Raw genomic sequence first — 20163 nt, forward strand, 5'->3', positions numbered from 1 at the left:
TGGTGGTGAGTGGTGCCACATGCAGCTGGCAGCTGTCACTGGTGGTGTTCCCCAAGGATCAGTGCTGGGCCCAGTCCTGTTCAATATCTTTACTGATGCTCTGGAGCAGGGGATTGAGTCCAGCAGCAGTAAGTTTGCAGATGACACCAAGCTAGGAGCAGCTGTGGAGCTGCTGGAGGGTAGCAGAGCCCTGCAGAGGGACCTGGCCAGGCTGGATGGGTGGGCAGAGGCCAAGGGGATGAGACTGAACAAGTCCCAGTGCAGGGTTCTGCACTTTGGCCACAACAACCCCAAGCAGTGCTACAGGCTGGGGCCAGAGTGGCTGAGAGCAGCCAGGAGGAAAGGGCCCTGGGGGTGCTGGAAGAGAGTAGCTTAAGGTGAGGCAGCAGTGCCCAGGTGGGCAGCAGAGCCAATGGCATCCTGGGCTGGCTCAGGAGCAGTGTGGGCAGCAGGACAAGGGAGGTTCTTCTGCCCCTGTGCTCAGCACTGCTCAGGCCACACCTTGAGTGCTGTGTCCAGTTCTGGGCCCCTCAATTCAAGAGAGATGTTGAGGTGCTGGAAGGTGCCCAGAGCAGGGCAACAAAGCTGGTGAGGAGCCTGGAGCACAAACCCTATGAGGAGAGGTTGAGGGAGCTGGGGGGGTGCAGCCTGCAGCAGAGGAGGCTCAGGGCAGAGCTCATTGCTGTCTACAACTACCTGCAGGGAGGCTGTAGCCAGGTGGGGTTGGGCTCTGCTGCCAGGCAGCCAGGGACAGAAGAAGGGGACACAGCCTCAAGCTGTGCCAGGGCAGGTCTAGGCTGGATGTGAGGAGGAAGTTGTTGTCAGAGAGAGTGATTGGCATTGGAATGGGCTGCCCAGGGGGGTGCTGGAGTCACCATCCCTGGGGGTCTTCAGGAAAGGACTGGCTGAGGCACTCAGTGCCATGGTCTGGGTGACTGGCCAGGGCTGGGGGATAGGTTGGGCTGGATGAGCTTGGAGCTCTCTTCCAGCCTGGTTGATTCTGTGATTCTGTGATTCATGGAACACCTCAGGGGTCAAGAGAGGTGAGCAGCACCTTCTTCAGAGGGACCCTCAGGGGCAGGAGAGCTTCTGGTGGCTTTGCAGAGCTGGGAGAGGCTGAGGAGAGAGCTGGAGCCAGGCTGTGGAGCAGGAGCTGTAGGGCAAGGGGCAGGGCTTGGCAGGTGGCAGAGGTGAGGCTGGGTGGGGGCAGAGCAGAAATGGTTGCTGGGGCAGGTGGTGGGAGCCTGGCCCAGGTTGCCCAGAGAGGCTGGAGCTGGCCCAGGCCTGGGCCCCTGCCAGGTGAGCTCTGCTGGAGTCTGAGCCACTTCTGTGCCTGGGGATGACCTTGGTCACTTCGGGGGCTTGAGCTGGATGGGCTTGAAAGGTCCTTTCCAACCCAAACCAGTCGAGCAGAGCTGGGGCAGGGGAACCTCCTGAGGCTCCACCAGGCCTGGTCTCCAAGAACTGAGAAATTCCTCATGATGCTGGAGCCCAAAATGGGTCCTGAGGGAAGAGTTGCCCAGTTTGGGGCAGGAGAAGAGCAGGAGCCAAGGAGTCTGTGGTGGGTGCAGGTCCCTGAGGGTCCCTCAGGAGCAGATCCAAGGAGTCTGTGGTGGGTGCAGGTCCCTGAGGGTCCCTCAGGAGCAGATCCAAGGAGTCTGTGGTGGGTGCAGGTCCCTGAGGGTCCCTCAGGAGCAGATCCAAGGAGTCTGTGGTGGGTGCAGGTCCCTGAGGGTCCCTCAGGAGCAGATCCAAGGAGTCTGTGGTGGGTGCAGGTCCCTGAGGGTCATTCAGGAGCAGATCCAAGGAGTCTGTGGTGGGTGCAGGTCCCTGAGGGTCATTCAGGAGCAGATCCAAGGAGTGTGTGGTGGGTGCAGGTCCCTGAGGGTCATTCAGGAGCAGATCCAAGGAGTCTGTGGTGGGTGCAGGTCCCTGAGGGCCCCTCAGGAGCAGATCCAAGGAGTCTGTGGTGGGTGCAGGTCCCTGAGGGTCATTCAGGAGCAGATCCAAGGAGTGTGTGGTGGGTGCAGGTCCCTGAGGGTCCCTCAGGAGCAGATCCAAGGAGTGTGTGGTGGGTGCAGGTCCCTGAGGGTCATTCAGGAGCAGATCCAAGGAGTCTGTGGTGGGTGCAGGTCCCTGAGGGTCCCTCAGGAGCAGATCCAAGGAGTCTGTGGTGGGTGCAGGTCCCTGAGGGTCATTCAGGAGCAGATCCAAGGAGTCTGTGGTGGGTGCAGGTCCCTGAGGGTCATTCAGGAGCAGATCCAAGGAGTCTGTGGTGGGTGCAGGTCCCTGAGGGTCATTCAGGAGCAGATCCAAGGAGTCTGTGGTGGGTGCAGGTCCCTGAGGGTCCCTCAGGAGCAGATCCAAGGAGTCTGTGGTGGGTGCAGGTCCCTGAGGGTCATTCAGGAGCAGATCCAAGGAGTCTGTGGTGGGTGCAGGTCCCTGAGGGTCCCTCAGGAGCAGATCCAAGGAGTCTGTGGTGGGTGCAGGTCCCTGAGGGTCATTCAGGAGCAGATCCAAGGAGTCTGTGGTGGGTGCAGGTCCCTGAGGGTCTCTCAGGAGCAGATCCAAGGAGTCTGTGGTGGGTGCAGGTCCCTGAGGGTCATTCAGGAGCAGATCCAAGGAGTCTGTGGTGGGTGCAGGTCCCTGAGGGTCCCTCAGGAGCAGATCCAAGGAGTCTGTGGTGGGTGCAGGTCCCTGAGGGTCCCTCAGGAGCAGATCCAAGGAGTCTGTGGTGGGTGCAGGTCCCTGAGGGTCCCTCAGGAGCAGATCCAAGGAGAACCTGAGCGTTGCTGCTCCTCGAGTGTCCCTCTCGACCTCCAAACCACTGCTCCCCTCCTGCGGAGCATCCCTTGGGCTGCAGCTCCTCCGTGGCTCCTCCACCTTCCCCCTCACCCCTTCCACCTCTCTCTCTCTCTCTCTCTGTGTCTCTCTCTGTGTCTCTCCTGCCGGCAGTGACGTCCAAGCCTGGCTCCTCCGCGGTCCCCAACGCCACCCAAGCCTCGTCCCCGGCGCCGCCGCTGCCTGCGCAGCCTCCGCTGCCGCCCTCGGCGCAGCCTCCTCACCCCTTCCCCACCGTCACCCCTGACCTCCTGGTGCAGCAGCCTCCCGTCATGACGATGGTGCCTCCCCAAGCTCCCCTCCCCCCACCGGCCCCCCAGGCCCCCGCACCGCCGGCCCCGGCCCCGCAGCCCCTCCAGTCCCACCCAGCAGTCATCCCCACGCCCGCCCAGCCCGTCAAGGTGAGTCCCGCAGCAGCAGCAGCAATTAACTCGGCAGCAGTTCGTTAATTAGCAGCTCCAGGTCCTCTCTAGGGACCTTCCAGAGCTGGGCAGTTGGTTGCCCCTTTGGCTTTTGGTGTGGGAGTTGGGTTTGAAGCCCCCCACGGAGCCTCCTCCAGGCCTGGGGGGTAGAGCGGCTGGAAAGTGGCTCTGGGTCGGGGGGGAGGGGATTGGAGGAGAGGTAGCAGTGCCCAGGTGGGCAAAGAGGACACAGCAGCCTGGCTGGGAGCAGTAGCACTGCTGGGTGGGGGCACTGGGGAGGGCATCTCTGGAGTGCTGGGGTCAGGTTTGGGACCCTCAAGCCAAGAAGGACATTGAGGGGCAGGAGAGTGGCCAGAGAAGGGCAAAAGGAAGGTGGGGAAGGGTCTGGAGGAGGAGGGTCTGGAGGAGGGAGGAGGAGGAGGAGAAGGGGAAGGGAAGGCTCTGGAGCAGTTGTGAGGAGCAGCTGAGGGAGCTGTGGGGGTTGAGGCTGCAGCAGAGGAGGCTGAGGGGAGCCCTTGTGGGGCTCTGCAGCTCCCTGGCAGGAGGCTGCAGCCAGCTGGGGCTGAGCCCTGTGCTGCTGAGGGCTGGCAGCAGAGGAAGCAGCCTGAAGGTGCCCCCAGGGCAGGCTGAGGTTGGCCAGGAGCAGAAATGTCCTCCCTGAAGGGCTTAGTGAGGCCTGGCCCAGGCTGCCCAGGGGCAGTGGTGCAGTGCCCATGGCTGGAGGTGCTCCCAAGCCCTGCAGCTGTGCTGCTGAGGGCCCTGGGCTGGGGCTGCCCTGGGGCACTGCTGGCCTGAAGCAGTCCTGCTTCGATGCCAAGGCTGCGGTGCCCAAGAGCTCCTTTTTCTCTCTCCCTCTCTCTCTCTCTCTCATTCTGGGCTGGCAGACAAAAAAAGGGGTGAAGAGGAAAGCAGACACCACCACCCCCACCACCATCGACCCCATCCACGACTCTTCCTCGCTGCCTGCCGAAGCCAAGCCCAGCAAGCTGGGGGCGCGGCGGGAGAGCAGCCGCCCGCTGAAGCCGCCCAAGAAGGAGGTGCCAGACTCGCAGCAGCAGGGGGCCGAGAAGGGCAGCAGCAGCAGCAGCAGCAGCAGCTGCAAGGTCTCGGAGCAGCTCAAGTACTGCGGCGGCATCATCAAGGAGATGTTCGCCAAGAAGCACGCAGCCTACGCCTGGCCCTTCTACAAGCCTGTGGACGTGGAGGCCCTGGGGCTGCACGACTACTGCGACATCATCAAGCACCCCATGGACCTCAGCACCATCAAGGTGAGCCCCCGGGCAGGGCACGGCGGGAGGGACCCAAGGACAGGGTTGGGAGGGACTTGCTAAGATGAGGCAGAGTCAGGGGCTGGGAGGGAGCTCCCAAGGTGAGGCAGTGCCAGGGGCTGGAAGGGAGCTCCCAAGCTGAGGCAGTGCCAGGGCTGGGAGGGACCTCCCAAAGTGAGGCAGAGTCAGGGGCTGGGAGGGAGCTCCCAAGGTGAGGCAGTGCCAGGGCTGGGAGGGACCTCCCAAAGTGAGGCAGAGTCAGGGGCTGGGAGGGAGCTCCCAAGGTGAGGCAGTGCCAGGGCTGGAAGGGACCTCCCAAAGTGAGGCAGAGTCAGGGGCTGGGAGGGAGCTCCCAAGGTGAGGCAGTGCCAGGGCTGGGAGGGACCTCCCAAAGTGAGGCAGTGCCAGGGCTGGAAGGGACCTCCCAAGGTGAGGCAGTGTCAGGGCTGGAAGGGACCTCCCAAGCTGAGGCAGTGCCAGAGGCTGGAAGGGACCTCCCAGGCTGAGGCAGTCCCAGGGCTGGAAGGGACCTCCCAAGCTGAGGCAGTGCCAGGGGCTGGGAGGGACCTCCCAAAGTGAGGCAGTGCCAGGGGCTGGGAGGAACCTCCCAAGGTGAGGCAGTGCCAGGGCTGGGAGGGACCTCCCAAAGTGAGGCAGAGTCAGGGGCTGGAAGGGACCTCCCAAAGTGAGGCAGTGCCAGGGGCTGGAAGGGACCTCCCAAAGTGAGGCAGTGCCAGGGCTGGGAGGGACCTCCCAAGCTGAGGCAGTGCCAGGGCTGGAAGGGACCTCCCAAGGTGAGGCAGTGCCAGGGCTGGAAGGGACCTCCCAAGGTGAGGCAGTGCCAGGGCTGGAAGGGACCTCCCAAGCTGAGGCAGTGCCAGGGGCTGGAAGGGACCTCCCAAGGTGAGGCAGTGCCAGAGGCTGGAAGGGACCTCCCAAGCTGAGGCAGTGCCAGAGGCTGGAAGGGACCTCCCAGGCTGAGGCAGTCCCAGGGCTGGAAGGGACCTCCCAAGGTGAGGCAGTGCCAGGGGCTGGAAGGGACCTCCCAAGTTGAGGCAGTGCCAGAGGCTGGAAGGGACCTCCCAAGCTGAGGCAGTGCCAGGGGCTGGAAGGGACCTCCTAAGCTGAGGCGGTGCCAGAGGCTGGAAGGGACCTCCCAGGCTGAGGCAGTCCCAGGGCTGGAAGGGACCTCCCAAGCTGAGGCAGTGCCAGGGGCTGGGAGGGACCTCCCAAGCTGAGGCAGTGCCAGGGGCTGGGAGGGACCTCCCAAGCTGAGGCAGTGCCAGGGGCTGGGAGGGACCTCCCAAAGTGAGGCAGTGCCAGGGCTGGGAGGAACCTCCCAAGCTCAGGCAGTGCCAGGGGCTGGGAGGGACCTCCCAAGGTGAGGCAGTGCCAGGGGCTGGGAGGAACCTCCCAAGCTGAGGCAGTGCCAGAGGCTGGAAGGGACCTCCCAGGCTGAGGCAGTGCCAGGGGCTGGAAGGGACCTCCCAAAGTGAGGCAGTGCCAGGGCTGGAAGGGACCTCCCAAGGTGAGGCAGTGCCAGGGCTGGAAGGGACCTCCCAAGCTGAGGCAGTGCCAGAGGCTGGAAGGGACCTCCCAAGCTGAGGCAGTGCCAGGGGCTGGAAGGGAGCTCCCAAGCTGAGGCAGTGCCAGGGGCTGGAGGGGACCTCCCAGGCTGAGCCAGTCCACCCCCCCCTGCCAGGGCAGGATCACCCAGAGCAGAGCACCCAGGAGCACATCCAGGCAGGGTTTGAGTGCCTCCAGAGAGGGAGACTCCACAGCCCCCCTGGGCAGCCTGTGCCAGGGCAGAAATTCCTCCTCCTGTTTCCATGCATCTTCCTCTGCCTCAGCTGCCACCACTGCCCCCTGTGCTGGCACTGGCACCCCCCAGCAGAGCCTGGCTGCAGCCTCCTGGCACTCACCTGCACATGTTGAGAGCCACTGCTGAGGTCCCCTCTCAGGCTCCTCTGCCCCAGCCCCCTCAGGCTCTGCTCCTCACGGAGCTGTTCCATTCCCTCCAGCAGCTCTGTGGCTCTCTGCAGCAGTTCTGTGTCCCTCTGGAACTGGGGGCCCCAGAACTGGGCACAGGACTCCAGATGTGGCCTCACCAGGGCAGAGCAGAGGGGCAGGAGAACCTCTCCACCTACTACCCCCAGCCCTGCTCATCCACCCCAGGGTGGCATTGCCCCTCCTGGCCCCCAGAGCACATTGCTGGCTCATGGGCACCCTCCCACCCACCAGGACCTCCAGAGCCTCTTCTCCTTTGCTGCCTTCCAAGACCTCATTTCCCAACCTATCCTGGTCCTTTCTGGAGCCTCTGCAGGTGGCCACCAGAGCCGTTAGGGTTGGGAGAGGTCATCTTTGAGGGTCCCTTTGTGACCCCAGGCAGGCTGGGAGTGGTTTGGAACTGCCCAGGCTGCAGAGCTGGGGGAGAGGAAGGTCCTGAGGTGGCAGCAGGCCAAGGGCAGGGCCCTGCCCCTAGGCACAAAGGGACAAGCTCCTGGCACAGGGCATGGAGGGGGAGAGCTGCTGGCAAGAAGCTGGGGGTGGGCACCTGGGTGGGCAGGAGGCAGCAAGGTGGGCAAGAAGGTCCCCAAGGGGCTCTGCTGGGGAGTGGCATGAGGAAGAGTGTGGGCAGCAGGGCACAGAGGCAGCTGCTGCTGCTGGCCCTCTGCTGTGCCCCTGCCAGGGCCAGGTGGGGGCTGCCCAGCTGCAGAGCCCAGCAGCTGCTGGAGAGAGCCCAACAGAGCTTGAGGAGATGCTGAGGGCACCTCTGGGTGCTGCTGGGGCTGGGCAGCCTGCAGGGGAGCAGCCCCAGAGGGCATCTGCTCTGTGCTGGGGGTTGGGGGGCATGAGGCTGGGGCTGGGCACTGCTGAGTGGTGCCCAGAGCTGTGCCAAGGGGCAGCAAGTGGGAGGCAGGAGGTGCCCTGAGCAGCAGCTGCTTGGCTTGGAGGGTGCCAGGCCTGGAGCAGCTGCCCAGAGAGGTTGTGGAGTCTCCTTGTGTGCAGAGCTTCCAATGCCAGCTGCCCCCTGGGCACTCCTGGGCACCCTGCTGTGGGCACCCTGCTGGCCTGGCACAGCTCCAGAGGTCCCTTCTCCCCACGCTGGCGTTCAGGGGGATGTCGGCTGAAGGTTCTGGAATGTTTGGTCTCCTCTCCCTGTTGTGGTCACCTTTAAGGTGACCTCAGGCAGCCCAGACCTTGCCAGCAGCCTCCTGCGGCTGCTCCCTGGGGGCTGTTTCCCCTCTGCTCTCCCCTGCGAGCCCAGCAGGCGGCAGCAGAGAGCAGCAGCAAAGTCCCAGCTGGGAGCTTGGGACCCAAAGTAAGAAGTTTGGGGACCAAAATGAGTCATTTTGACCCCATTTGGTCATTGTTTTGACTGGATTCAACCACTGTGACCCAAATCCATTGGGTTTGGACCGAAATTAGTTGCTCTTTTGATCAAAATCAGCCATTTTGACCTGAGTGAGTTGAGGTTTATAACCCATGAGTCATTTTCCCCAAAATCAGTCATTTTGACCCAAATGAGTTCTCTCCTGACCAAAATTAGTTGTTTTGACCCAGATTAATCACATTGGCAAAGTCACTTTTGGCCCAAGAGTACTCCATTCATTGACCAAATTTCATCCTTTTGCCCCAAATCCTTCCTTTTTTTCACCCAAATCCTTCCCTTTTTTGCTTCAAATCCTTTTCACCCAAATCCTTCCCTTTTTTCACCCAAATCCTTCCTCTCTTCACCCAAATCCTTCCTCTCTTCACCCAAATCCTTCCTCTCTTCACCCAAATCCTTCCTCTCTTCACCCAAATCCTTCCTTTTTTCACCCAAATCCTTCCCTTTTTCCACCCAAATCCTTCCTCTTTTGCCTCAAATCCTCTTCCCCCAAATCCTTCCCCTTTTCACCCAAATCCTTTTTCTTTTGCCCCAAATCCTTTTTACCCAAATCCTTCCCTTTTTCCACCCAAATCCTTCCTCTTTTGCCTCAAATCCTCTTCACCCAAATCCTTCCTCCTTTCCCCCAAATCCTTCCCCTTCTCACCCAAATCCTTCCTCTCTTCCCCCAAATCCTTCCTCTCTTCCCACAAATTCTTCCTCTCTTCCCCCAAATCCTTCCTCTCTTCCCCCAAATCCTTCCCCTTTTCCCCCAAATCCTTCCTCTCTTCCCCCAAATCCTTCCTCTCTTCCCCCAAATCCTTCCCCTTTTCCCCCAAATCCTTCCTCTCTTCACCCAATTCCTTCCTCTCTTCACCCAGTTCCTTCCTTTTTTCCCCCAAATCCTTCCCCTTTTCCCCCAAATGCTTGCTCTTGCTCTTTCCCCCCAGCCCCTTCCCCTCTTTCCCCCCAGCCCCTTCCCCTCTCCCCCCAGCCTCTTTCTCCCTCCGCTCAGCCCCTTCCCTTTGCCCGCAGTGAGGTCTCCTCCTGCCCCCCGTTGCCAGTCCCACCTCAGATACCCCTCGGGTGGGTGCCAGCTTTTGCTGGCCCTGTCTGGGCTGGGCAGGGCTGTGCCCCTGGGCAGGGCTGTGCCCCAGGGGTGCCCAATGCCGTGGGTTGTGTTGCAGTCCAAGCTGGAGGGCAGGGAGTACAGAGACGCGCAGGAGTTCGCCGCCGACGTCAGGTTGATGTTCTCCAACTGCTACAAGTACAACCCTGCGGACCACGAGGTGGTGGCCATGGCCAGGAAGCTGCAGGTGAGGCCTCCCCTCCGCCTGGGGGGCACCCTGGGGGCTCCTGGGCTTGGCTTTCCCTCCCTTAAGCACCACACAGAGCTGGAGTGGGGCAGGGAGGGGTCTGGAGTGGGGCAGGGAGGGGTCTGGAGTAGGGCAGTGAAGGGTCTGGAGTGGGGCAGGGAGGGGCCTGGAGTGGGGACAGTGAGGGGCCTGGAGTGGGGACAGTGAGGGGTCTGGAGTGGGGGCAGTGAGGGGTCTGGAGTGGGGGCAGTGAGGGGTCTGGAGTGGGGACAGGGAGGGGTCTGGAGTGGGGGCAGTGAGGGGTCTGGAGTGGGGGCAGTGAGGGGCCTGGAGTGGGGACAGTGAGAGGCCTGGAGTGGGGACAGTGAGGGGTCTGGAGTGGGGGCAGTGAGGGGTCTGGAGTGGGGACAGGGAGGGGTCTGGAGTGGGGGCAGTGAGGGGTCTGGAGTGGGGGCAGTGAGGGGCCTGGAGTGGGGACAGTGAGAGGCCTGGAGTGGGGACAGTGAGGGGTCTGGAGCGGGGCAGGGAGGGGTTTGGAGTGGGGGCAGTGAGGGGTCTGGAGCGGGGCAGGGAGGGGTTTGGAGTGGGGGCAGTGAGGGGTCTGGAGTGGGGGCAGTGAGGGCTATGGAGCAGGGGCAGTGAGGGCTATGGAGCAGGGGCAGTGAAGGCTCTGGAGCGGGGGCAGTGAAGGGTCTGGAGCAGGGGCAGTGAGGGCTCTGGAGCAGGGGCAGTGAGGGCTCTGGAGCAGGGGCAGTGAAGGCTCTGGAGCGGGGGCAGTGAGGGCTCTGGAGCGGGGGCAGTGAGGGCTCTGGAGCAGGGGCAGTGAGGGCTCTGGAGTGGGGGCAGTGAAGGGTCTGGAGTGGGGGCAGTGAAGGCTCTGGAGTGGGGGCAGTGAAGGGTCTGGAGCGGGGGCAGTGAGGGCTCTGGAGCGGGGGCAGTGAAGGCTCTGGAGTGGGGGCAGTGAAGGGTCTGGAGCGGGGGCAGTGAGGGCTCTGGAGCGGGGGCAGTGAGGGCTCTGGAGCGGGGGCAGTGAGGGCTCTGGAGCGGGGGCAGTGAGGGCTCTGGAGCAGGGGCAGTGAGGGCTCTGGAGCAGGGGCAGTGAGGGCTCTGGAGCGGGGGCAGTGAAGGCTCTGGAGTGGGGGCAGTGAGGGCTCTGGAGCAGGGGCAGTGAGGGCTCTGGAGTGGGGGCAGTGAGAGCTCTGGAGCAGGGGCAGCAAAGTGTCTGGAGTGGGGGCAGTGAGGGCTCTGGAGTGGGGGCAGTTAGGGCTCTGGAGCAGGGGCAGTGAGGGCTCTGGAGTGGGGGCAGTGAGGGCTCTGGAGCAGGGGCAGCAAAGTGTCTGGAGTGGGGGCAGAGAGGGCTCTGGAATGGGATCAGTGAAGGCTTTGCAGGGCTTGGTGCCTCCCATGGGCACTGCCCTCAGTCATCTCCACTGCTGAGGGCTGCTCCTTGGGGTCTCCTGGGTGGGTCTGGGAGCAGTCAGCAGCTCCTGGTGTTGGAGGAGCTCCACCAGGGCTGAAGAGCTCCAACCTTGGGTTCTGTGACCTGCTCCTGGCACCTGGGCAGGTTGGGGAAGTGGCACCGTGAGAACCTCAGGAGGTTCTACAAGGCCAAGTGCAAGCTCCTGGGCTCAGCTTGGCACAACTCTTGCTGTGGGTCGAGGCTGTGTGCCAGGAGCAGCTCCTGGCTGGGCTCCAGGCTCTGCCTTGTCTGTGGAGCAGGGACAGGCTGAGGGCTCAAGGGTCACTCCTGAGCCTCTTCTCGTCCTGCTGCCACCCTTGGGGCAGAGGCAGAGCCAAGGGGGTGGACTTTGGCTGGCAGGCAGCAGGGAGCAGAAGGGCTGCAGCTGGGCAGGCTGGGCAGGGGAGGCCAATGCCAACCTGCTGAAGGTCAGCAAGGGCAAGGTTCCTGCCCGAGGGTTGGCACAGCTCCCGCTGTGGGTGCAGGCTGGGGCCAAAGGGCTGGAGAAGGAGCCCCCTGGAGAGGGCCTTGGGGGTGCTGTTGGGGGAGAAGCTGCCCAGGAGGCACCAAGGGGAGCTGCCAGCCCAGCCCCAAGCAGCATCTGCTGGGCAGCAGGTGGGCAGAGGAGGTTCTGTGGCCCTGTGCTGCTGGCAGCCCAGCTGCAGTGGCAGGGCCAGCTCCGGGGTGCTGAGCAGAGCAGGGAGAGGGAGCTGGAGGGGCAGGGCCAGGGGAGGCCCTGGAGCTGCTGCAAGAGCTGGCAGCTGGGAGGCCAAGGCTGGGAGAGTTTGGGGTTGTTGAGGCTGCAGGAGAGCTTCTGGTGGCCTTTGCAGAGCTGGGAGAGGCTGAGGAGAGAGCTGGAGCCAGGCTGTGGAGCAGGAGCTGTAGGGCAAGGGGCAGGGCTTGGCAGGTGGCAGAGGTGAGGCTGGGTGGGGGCAGAGCAGAAATGGTTGCTGGGGCAGGTGGTGGGAGCCTGGCCCAGGTTGCCCAGAGAGGCTGGAGCTGGCCCAGGCCTGGGCCCCTGCCAGGTGAGCTCTGCTGGAGTCTGAGCCACTTCTGTGCCTGGGGCTGGTGTGGTGGTGAGCTGCCAGTGCTGGCTGCGTGGCTGCTCCTGCTGCTGCTCCAAGTGTCCTCCCAGCAGAGGCATTGGATGGTTCCCAGGTGTCCCTGCTGGCTGCCCCGGGAAGGTCTCCACCACCCAAAGCCTTCCATGATGCCAGCTCTTGGGCAGCCCTGGCAAGGTGCTGGGAGCCACCAGCTTGGCTTTGGGGGGAGGAGGAGGAGCAGGAGGATGAGGAGGAGGGGTGAAGGAGGAGGAGGAGGGGGGAAAGGAGGAGGAGGAGGAAGAAGAGGGGGAGGATGAGGAGGAAGAAGAGGGGAAGGAGAAGGAGGAGGGGAAGGAGAAGGAGGGGGAGAAGGGGGAGGAGAAGGAGTTGGGGGAGAAGGAGAAAGAGGAGGGGGAGGAAAAGGGGGAGTGTGGTAGAGGGGCAGGGGGGTAGAGGGGCAGGGGGAGGAGGGGGAGAGGAGGAGAAGGGGGAGGAAGAGAAGGAGATGGAGAAGGGGAAGGAGGGGGAGGAAGAGAAGGAGATGGAGTTGGAGAAGGAGGGGAAGGAGGAGAAGGAGATGGAGAAGGGGAAGGAGGGGGAGGAAGAGAAGGAGATGGAGAAGGGGAAGGAGGGGGAGGAAGAGAAGGAGATGGAGAAGGAGGGGAAGAAGGAGATGGAGAAGGGGAAGGAGGGGGAGGAAGAGAAGGAGATGGAGATGGAGAAGGAGGGGAAGGAGGAGAAGGAGATGGAGAAGGGGAAGGAGGGGGAGGAAGAGAAGGAGATGGAGGAGGGGAAGGAGGGGGAGGAAGAGAAGGAGATGAAGAAGGAGTGGGGGGAAGAGAAGGAGATGGAGAAGGGGAAGGAGGGGGAGGAAGAGAAGGAGATGGAGATGGAGAAGGAGGGGGAGGAAGAGAAGGAGATGGAGAAGGGGAAGGAGGGGGAGGAAGAGAAGGAGATGGAGATGGAGAAGGAGGGGGAGGAGGAGAAGGCAAAGCTGCCCATGCCTGGCACCATCGCGGGTGAGCTCCAGGGAGCCCTTGCGGTGGCTTTTCCCCATGGATTTGCAGCTTGCAGGGACCGCTCTGGTGTGGCCTCAGGGCGAGGTGGAGCAGCAGAGCGCTGGGCGAGGAGCCGCTGGGAGCTGCCCGAGCCCTGCCTGGCGGTGCCCTGCCGGGCGGTGCCCTGCCTGGCGGTGCCCTGCCTGGCCGTGCCCTGCATGGCGGTGCCCTGCCTGGCGGTGCCCTGCCTGGCGGTGCCCTGCCTGGCGGTGCCCTGCCTGCCGCCGCCCCTCAGCCCAGCTTCCTCCCCCGTGTGCCAGGACGTGTTCGAGATGCGCTTCGCCAAGATGCCTGACGAGCCCGAGGAGCCTGCGCTGCCAGCCTCCTCCCCCGCCGTGGTGCCGCCCCCCACCAAGGTGGCCGCCCCCTCCTCCAGCGACAGCAGCAGCGACAGCTCCTCCGACAGCGACAGCAGCAGCGACGACTCGGAGGAGGAGCGAGCTCAGCGCTTGGCAGAGCTGCAGGAGCAGGTAGGGGCCAGGGGGCAGCCTGGAAGGGCTCTGGCTGCCGGCTGGAGGAGTTCACCACTTGGCCAGCAGCAGCTTCCAGAGCCCCCCAGGAGGCTGGGGGGGAGCGCACGGGAGGTGCCCAGGGATTGGGGTTCTGCTTCCTGGGAGATAGCCAAGGAGGGAGCCAGGGGAGAGGGATTGGCTTGGGGGTGGGGCCTGTGGGAGGGATGCTGGGGAGAGGGCAGGAGGACTGGGGTCGGGCAGGATGCTTGGGATCAGGACAGTTGGGATCAGGACAGTTGGTTTCAGACAGGGCAGTTGGGATAAGGACAGTTGGGATCAGACAAGGCAGCTGGGATCGGGACAGTTGGGATCAGACAGGGCAGTTGGGATAAGGACAGTTGGGATCAGACAAGGCAGTTGGGATCAGACAAGGCAGGTGGGATCAGGGCAGTTGGGATCAGACAAGGCAGCTGGGATCAGGACAGTTGGGATCAAGACAGTTGGGATCAGGACAGTAGGGATCAGACAGGAGAGCTGGGATCAGGAGAGTCGGGATCAAGCAGGACAGATGGGATCAGGGCAGTAGGGATCAGACAGGGCGGTTGGGATCAAGACAGTTGGGATGAGGATAGCTGGGATCAAGCAGGACAGATGGGATCAAGGCAGTTGGGGTCAGGATAGCTGGGATCAAGCAGGACAGAGGATCAGTGCAGTAAGGATCAGAGGGCAGGAGGACTGAGATCAGGCAGGATGCTTGGGATCAGGACAAATGGGATCAGACAAGGTAGTTGGGATCAGGACAGTTGGGTTCAGACAAGGCAGTTGGGATCAGGACAGTTGGGTTCAGACAGGGCAGTTGGGATCAGACAAGGCAGTTGGGATCAGGACAGCTGGGATCAGACAAGGCAGCTGGGATCAGACAAGGCAGTTGGGATCAGGACATATGGGATCAGACAGGACAGCTGGGTTCAGGCAGCACAGTTAGGATCAAAATAGTTGGGATCAGGAGAGTTGGGATCAAGCAGGACAGATGGGATCAAGACAGTTGGGATTAGGATAGCTGGGATCAAGCAGGACAGGTGGAATCAGGACAGTTGGGATCAGGATAGCTGGGATCAAGTAGGACAGAGGATCAGTGCAGTAGGGATCAGGCAGGACAGTTGGGATCAGGACAGTAAGGATCAGGCAGGACAGTTGGGATGAGGGTAGCTGGGATCAAGCAGGACAGATGGGATCAAGACAGTTGGGATGAGGATAGTTGGGATCAAGCAGGACAGATGGGATCAAGACGGGATGAGGATAGCTGGGATCAAGTAGGACAGATGGAATCAGGACAGCTGGGATGAGGATAGCTGGGATCAAGCAGGACAGATGGAATCAGGACAGTTGGGATGAGGATAGCTGGGATCAAGTAGGACAGATGGAATCAGGACAGTTGGGATGAGGGTAGCTGGGATCAAGCAGGACAGATGGAATCAGGACAGTTGGGATGAGGGTAGCTGGGATCAAGTAGGACAGATGGGATCAGGACAGCTGTGATGAGGATAGCTGGGATCAAGTAGGACAGATGGAATCAGGACAGTTGGGATGAGGGTAGCTGGGATCAAGCAGGACAGAGGATCAGTGCAGTGGGGATCAGGCAGGACAGTTGGGATTGGGCAGGTCAGTTGGACTCGATGAGCTTCAGGCTCTTCCCCATCCCATTCCATCCCATCCCATCCCATGGTCCCAAGCTGCTGAGGTCTCCTCTGTGAGCCAGGAGGAGTCTCTGGGGAGGGGAGCAGAGCAGAGAGTGGCTGAGGAGCAGGTGGCAGAGGTCCTGACCTGGCTCTCAGGTGGCAGAGGTCCTGACCTGGCTCTGTGCCTCCTGCCCGCAGCTCAAGGCCGTGCATGAGCAGCTGGCAGCACTGTCCCAGCCCCAGCAGAACAAACCAAAGAAGAAAGAGAAGGACAAGAAGGAGAAGAAGAAGGAGAAGCACAAAAAGAAGGAGGAACTGGAGGAGGCCAAGAAGAGCAAAGCCAAGGAGCCACCACCCAAGAAGGCCAAGAAGAGCAACAGCAACAGCAGCACCTCCAGGTCAGCCCTATCCTGTGTGCTCATTAACTCCCTGGTGAGCTGCAGAGCAGCCAGCAGGGCCCAGCTGGCCAAGAAGGTCACCAGCAGCATGGCCTGGAGCAGCCTCGGTGTGGGCAGCAGCAGGGCAGGGATTGTCCCCCTGAATGGGGGCACTGGGGAGGGCACCTCTGGAGTGCTGGGGTTAAGTTTGGGCCCCTCAGCTCAAGAAGGACATTGAGGAGCTGGAGAGTGGCCAGAGAAGGGCAAAGGAAGGTGGGGAAGGGTCTGGAGCAGTTGTGAGGAGCAGCTGAGGGAGCTGTGGGGGTTGAGGCTGCAGCAGAGGAGGCTGAGGGGAGCCCTTGTGGGGCTCTGCAGCTCCCTGGCAGGAGGCTGCAGCCAGCTGGGGCTGAGCCCTGTGCTGCTGAGGGCTGGCAGCAGAGGAAGCAGCCTGAAGGTGCCCCCAGGGCAGGCTGAGGTTGGCCAGGAGCAGAAATGTCCTCCCTGAAGGGCTTGGTGAGGCCTGGCCCAGGCTGCCCAGGGGCAGTGGTGCAGTGCCCATGGCTGGAGGTGCTCCCAAGCCCTGCAGCTGTGCTGCTGAGGGCCCTGGGCTGGGGCTGCCCTGGGGCACTGCTGGCTCAAGGGTTGGGTCCAGGAGGATCCTTTACTGCCTTGGGAGCATTTCCTGACCAGGCCTCACTTGTCCCCAGAGCTGTTTTTAACCTACTCAAGAGCAGCCTGAGCCCAGCTTTGGCTGTGCCAACAGCAGCCTGAGCCCAGCTTTGGCTGTGCCAAGAGCAGCCTGAGCTCAGCCTTGGCTATCCCAGAGCAGCCTGAGCTCAGCTTTGGCTGTGCCAACAGCAGCCTGAGCCCAGCTTTGGCTGTCCCAGAGCAGCCTGAGCTCAGCTTTGGCTGTGCCAAGAGCAGCCTGAGCTCACCTTTGGGTGTGCCAGAGCAGGCTGAGCTCACCTTTGGGTGTCCCAGAGCAGGCTGAGCTCACCTTTGGCTGTCCCAGAGCAGGCTGAGCTCACCTTTGGCTGTCCCAGAGCAGGCTGAGCTCACCTTTGGGTGTCCCAGAGCAGGCTGAGCTCAGCTTTGGCTGTCCCAGAGCAGGCTGAGCTCAGCTTTGGCTGTGCCAGAGCAGCCTGAGCTCAGCTTTGGGTGTCCCAGAGCAACCTGAGCCCTGCTTTGGCTGTCCCGGAGCAACCTGAGCTCAGCTTTGGGTGTGCCAAGAGCAGCCTGAGCTCAGCTTTGGCTGTCCCAGAGCAGCCTGAGCTCAGCTTTGGGTGTGCCAAGAGCACCCTGAGCTCAGCTTTGGCTGTCCCGGAGCAGCCTGAGCTCAGTTTTGGGTGTCCCAGAGCAGCCTGAGCTCAGCTTTGGCTGTCCCAGAGCAGCCTGAGCTCAGCCTTGGCTGCCCCAGAGCAGCCTGAGCCCAGCTTTGGCTGTCCCAGAGCACCCTGAGCCCAGCTTTGGCTGTGCCAAGAGCAGCCTGAGCTCAGCTTTGGCTGTGCCAAGAGCACCCTGAGCTCAGCTTTGGCTGTCCCAGAGCAGCCTGAGCTCAGCTTTGGCTGTCCCAGAGCAGCCTGAGCTCAGCCTTGGCTGCCCCAGAGCAGCCTGAGCTCAGCTTTGGCTGCCCCAGAGCAGCCTGAGCTCAGCTTTGGCTGTGCCAACAGCACCCTGAGCTCAGCTTTGGCTGTGCCAAGAGCAGCCTGAGCTCAGCTTTGGCTGTGCCAAGAGCAGCCTGAGCTCAGCCTTGGCTGCCCCAGAGCAGCCTGAGCTCAGCTTTGGCTGCCCCAGAGCAGCCTGAGCCCAGCCTTGGCTGTCCCAGAGCAGCCTGAGCTCAGCTTTGGCTGCCCCAGAGCAGCCTGAGCTCAGCTTTGGCTGTCCCAGAGCAGCCTGAGCTCAGCTTTGGCTGTGCCAAGAGCAGCCTGAGCTCAGCCTTGGCAGCCCCGGAGCAGCCTGAGCCCAGCCTTGGCTGTCCCAGAGCAGCCTGAGCTCAGCTTTGTCAGTGCCAAGAGCAGCCTGAGCTCAGCCTTGGCAGCCCCGGAGCAGCCTGAGCCCAGCTTTGGGTGTGCCAAGAGCAGCCTGAGCCCAGCTCCGGTCCCCATGGTCAACATCCCATCTGCAGCTCTAGGTGAAGCTGCTTCTCCCTGTGGCTGCGCTGGGACCATGGCAGAGGTCGGTCCCCAGGAGCCCCTCGGGTGTCCTCCCGGTGCCAACCTCCCCTCTCCCTGTGCCCCAGCAGCAAGAAGGAGCCTGCGGCCGCCAAGAGCAGCAAGGGCCCCGCGGGCTATGAGTCGGAGGAGGAGGAGAAGTGCAGGCCCATGTCGTACGAGGAGAAGCGGCAGCTGAGCCTGGACATCAACAAGCTGCCGGGGGAGAAGCTGGGCAGGGTCGTGCACATCATCCAGTCCCGGGAGCCCTCCCTCAAGAACTCCAACCCCGACGAGATCGAGATCGACTTCGAGACGCTGAAGCCGTCCACGCTGCGCGAGCTGGAGCGCTACGTCACCTCCTGCCTGCGCAAGAAGCGGCGGCCCCCAGGTAGGCGCCGGCCGCCGGCCTAGGCCTCAGCGGACAGTAGAGGTGCCAGCTGCCATTGTAGGCCTCAGGTGCCTCTGTAGGCCTCAGGTGCCTCTGTAGGCCTCAGGTGCCATTGTAGGCCTCAGGTGCCTCTGTAGGCCTCAGCTGCCTCTGTAGGCCTCAGCTGCCATTGTAGGCCTCAGGTGCCTCTGTAGGCCTCAGCTGCCTCTGTAGGCCTCAGCTGCCATTGTAGGCCTCAGGTGCCTCTGTAGGCCTCAGCGGCCAGTAGAGGTGCCAGCTGCCTCTGTAGGCCTCAGGTGCCACTGTAGGCCTCAGGTGCCACTGTAGGCCCCAGGTGCCTCTGTAGGCCTCAGCTGCCATTGTAGGCCTCAGAGGCCAGTAGAGGCCTCAGCTGCCATTGTAGGCCTCAGGTGCCTCTGTAGGCCTCAGGTGCCACTGTAGGCCTCAGGTGCCTCTGTAGGCCTCAGCTGCCACTGTAGGCCTCAGCTGCCACTGTAGGCCTCAGCTACCTCTGTAGGCCTCAGCTGCCACTGTAGGCCTCAGCTGCCACTGTAGGCCTCAGCTGCCACTGTAGGCCTCAACGGCCAGTAGAGGTGCCAGCCGCCATTGTAGGCCTCAGCTGCCATTGCAGGCCTCAGCTGCCTCTGTAGGCCTCAGCTGCCTCTGTAGGCCTCAGCTGCCATTGTAGGCCTCAGGTGCCTCTGTAGGCCTCAAGTGCCACTGTAGGCCTCAGCGGCCAGTAGAGGCGCCAGCCACCATTGTAGGCCTCAGCTGCCACTGTAGGCCTCAGCCTCATGTATGCCTCAGCCACCATTGTAGGCCCCAGTGGCAGTGCAGGCCTCAGCAGCCACTGTAGGCCTCAGCAGCAGTGGAGGCTCCAGCCACCAATGTAGGCCTCAGCCACCAATGTAGGCCCCAGCGCTAACATTAGGCCTCAGCGGTGCCTTTAGGCCTCAGTCACCACTTTTAGGCCCCAGCCACCAGTTTAGACCTCAGTAGGCACTTTAGGCCCTGCCCTGCTTCCAGCAAAACTTCCTCCCTGAGCGAAACCCAAAGATTTGGGAGCTCTTCTCGGAGTGAACTTCCAGAGTTTGGGTTCAGTTTTCAACATTTTGGGTTATTTTTGTAGATTTTTTTTCTTTTCCTTTGTTTTTTTAAGTGATTTCTTCTGAGTTTCATTTTCCTTTGGACCTTTTTGTCGCGCTCCAAAAATTTCCTTTTTTTCCTTTCTTTCTTCTCCATTCTGAAATGTTTCAATTTCAACTCAAAACCAAATCCAAGTTAAAGGAGGAACTGAAATGAAACTGAATTTAAAATGCATCCAATTGAAGCGAGAATTTGAGGCTCTTTGATTTCATTTGTAGAATTTTGGGTCAGTTTTAAACATTTTGCTTATTTTGTAGATTTTTTTCTTTCAATTTTTTAAGTTTAATTTTCTGTTGAATTTTTCTTGCCCTTAAAATTTTTCCTTTTTCATTGAATTTCTTTAATGTTTCATTTCAACTCCAAAATAAATTCAAGTTATGAACTAAAATGAAATTAAATTCCATGAAATTGAACCAAGAATTTGAGGCTCTTTGATTTAATTTGTAGAATTTTGGGTCAGTTTTCAACATTTTGCTTCTTTTGTAGATTTTTTTTCTTTCAATTTTTTGAGTTTAATTTTCTGTTGAATTTTTCTTGCCCTTAAAATTTTTCCTTTTCCATTGAATTTCTTTCATGTTTCATTTAAAGTCAAAACTAAATTCAAGTTTTGAACTAAAATGAAATTAAATTCCATGAAATTGAACCAAAAATTTGAGGCTCTTTGATTTAATTTGTAGAATTTTGGGTCAGTTTTAAACATTTTGCTTATTTTGTAGATTTTTTTTCATTTCTATTTTTAAAGTTTTTAAATTTTCTTTCTTTTTTTTTGGTTCTGTTGAATTTTTATTGCGCTTAAAAATTTCCTTTTAATTTTTCTCCTTAATTCCTTTAATGTTTTCATCTAAATTAAAAGCAAAAATAAATCCAAGTTAAATAAGAAACTGAAATTAAATTGAATTTAATCTGCATCCAATTGAAGCAAGAATTTGAGGCTCTTTGATTTCATTTGTAGAATTTTGGGTCAGTTTTAAACATTTTGCTTATTTTGTTAGATTTTTTTTAATTTCTATTTTTAAAGTTCTTAAATTTTCTTTAATTTTTTTGGTTCTGTTGAATTTTTCTTGCCCTTAAAATTTTTCCTTTTCCATTGAATTTCTTTAATGTTTCATTTCAACTCAAAACTAAATTCAAGTTATGAACTAAAATGAAATTAAATTCCATGAAATTGAACCAAAAATTTGAGGCTCTTTG

At 60.2% G+C, this 20163-nt stretch overlaps 1 protein-coding gene across 2 annotated transcripts in view; it reads left to right on the forward strand.

The window, feature by feature from the left end:
- Positions 1 to 20163, forward strand: part of BRD4 (bromodomain containing 4) — a 67694-nt gene that overhangs the window by 36534 nt on the left and 10997 nt on the right. The window contains exons 7-12 of one of the 2 annotated variants that reach the window (XM_064141660.1): positions 2956 to 3242; positions 4148 to 4531; positions 9089 to 9217; positions 13038 to 13247; positions 15107 to 15306; positions 17525 to 17826. In XM_064141660.1, coding sequence (XP_063997730.1) covers positions 2956 to 3242; positions 4148 to 4531; positions 9089 to 9217; positions 13038 to 13247; positions 15107 to 15306; positions 17525 to 17826 — 1512 coding nt within the window. The remainder of the gene's footprint in view (positions 1 to 2955; positions 3243 to 4147; positions 4532 to 9088; positions 9218 to 13037; positions 13248 to 15106; positions 15307 to 17524; positions 17827 to 20163) is intronic. The other variant, XM_064141661.1, reaches the window with a different exon arrangement.

This window comes from Pogoniulus pusillus, unplaced genomic scaffold (genome assembly GCF_015220805.1).
Source record: "Pogoniulus pusillus isolate bPogPus1 unplaced genomic scaffold, bPogPus1.pri scaffold_62_arrow_ctg1, whole genome shotgun sequence".
NCBI lineage: Eukaryota > Metazoa > Chordata > Aves > Piciformes > Lybiidae > Pogoniulus > Pogoniulus pusillus.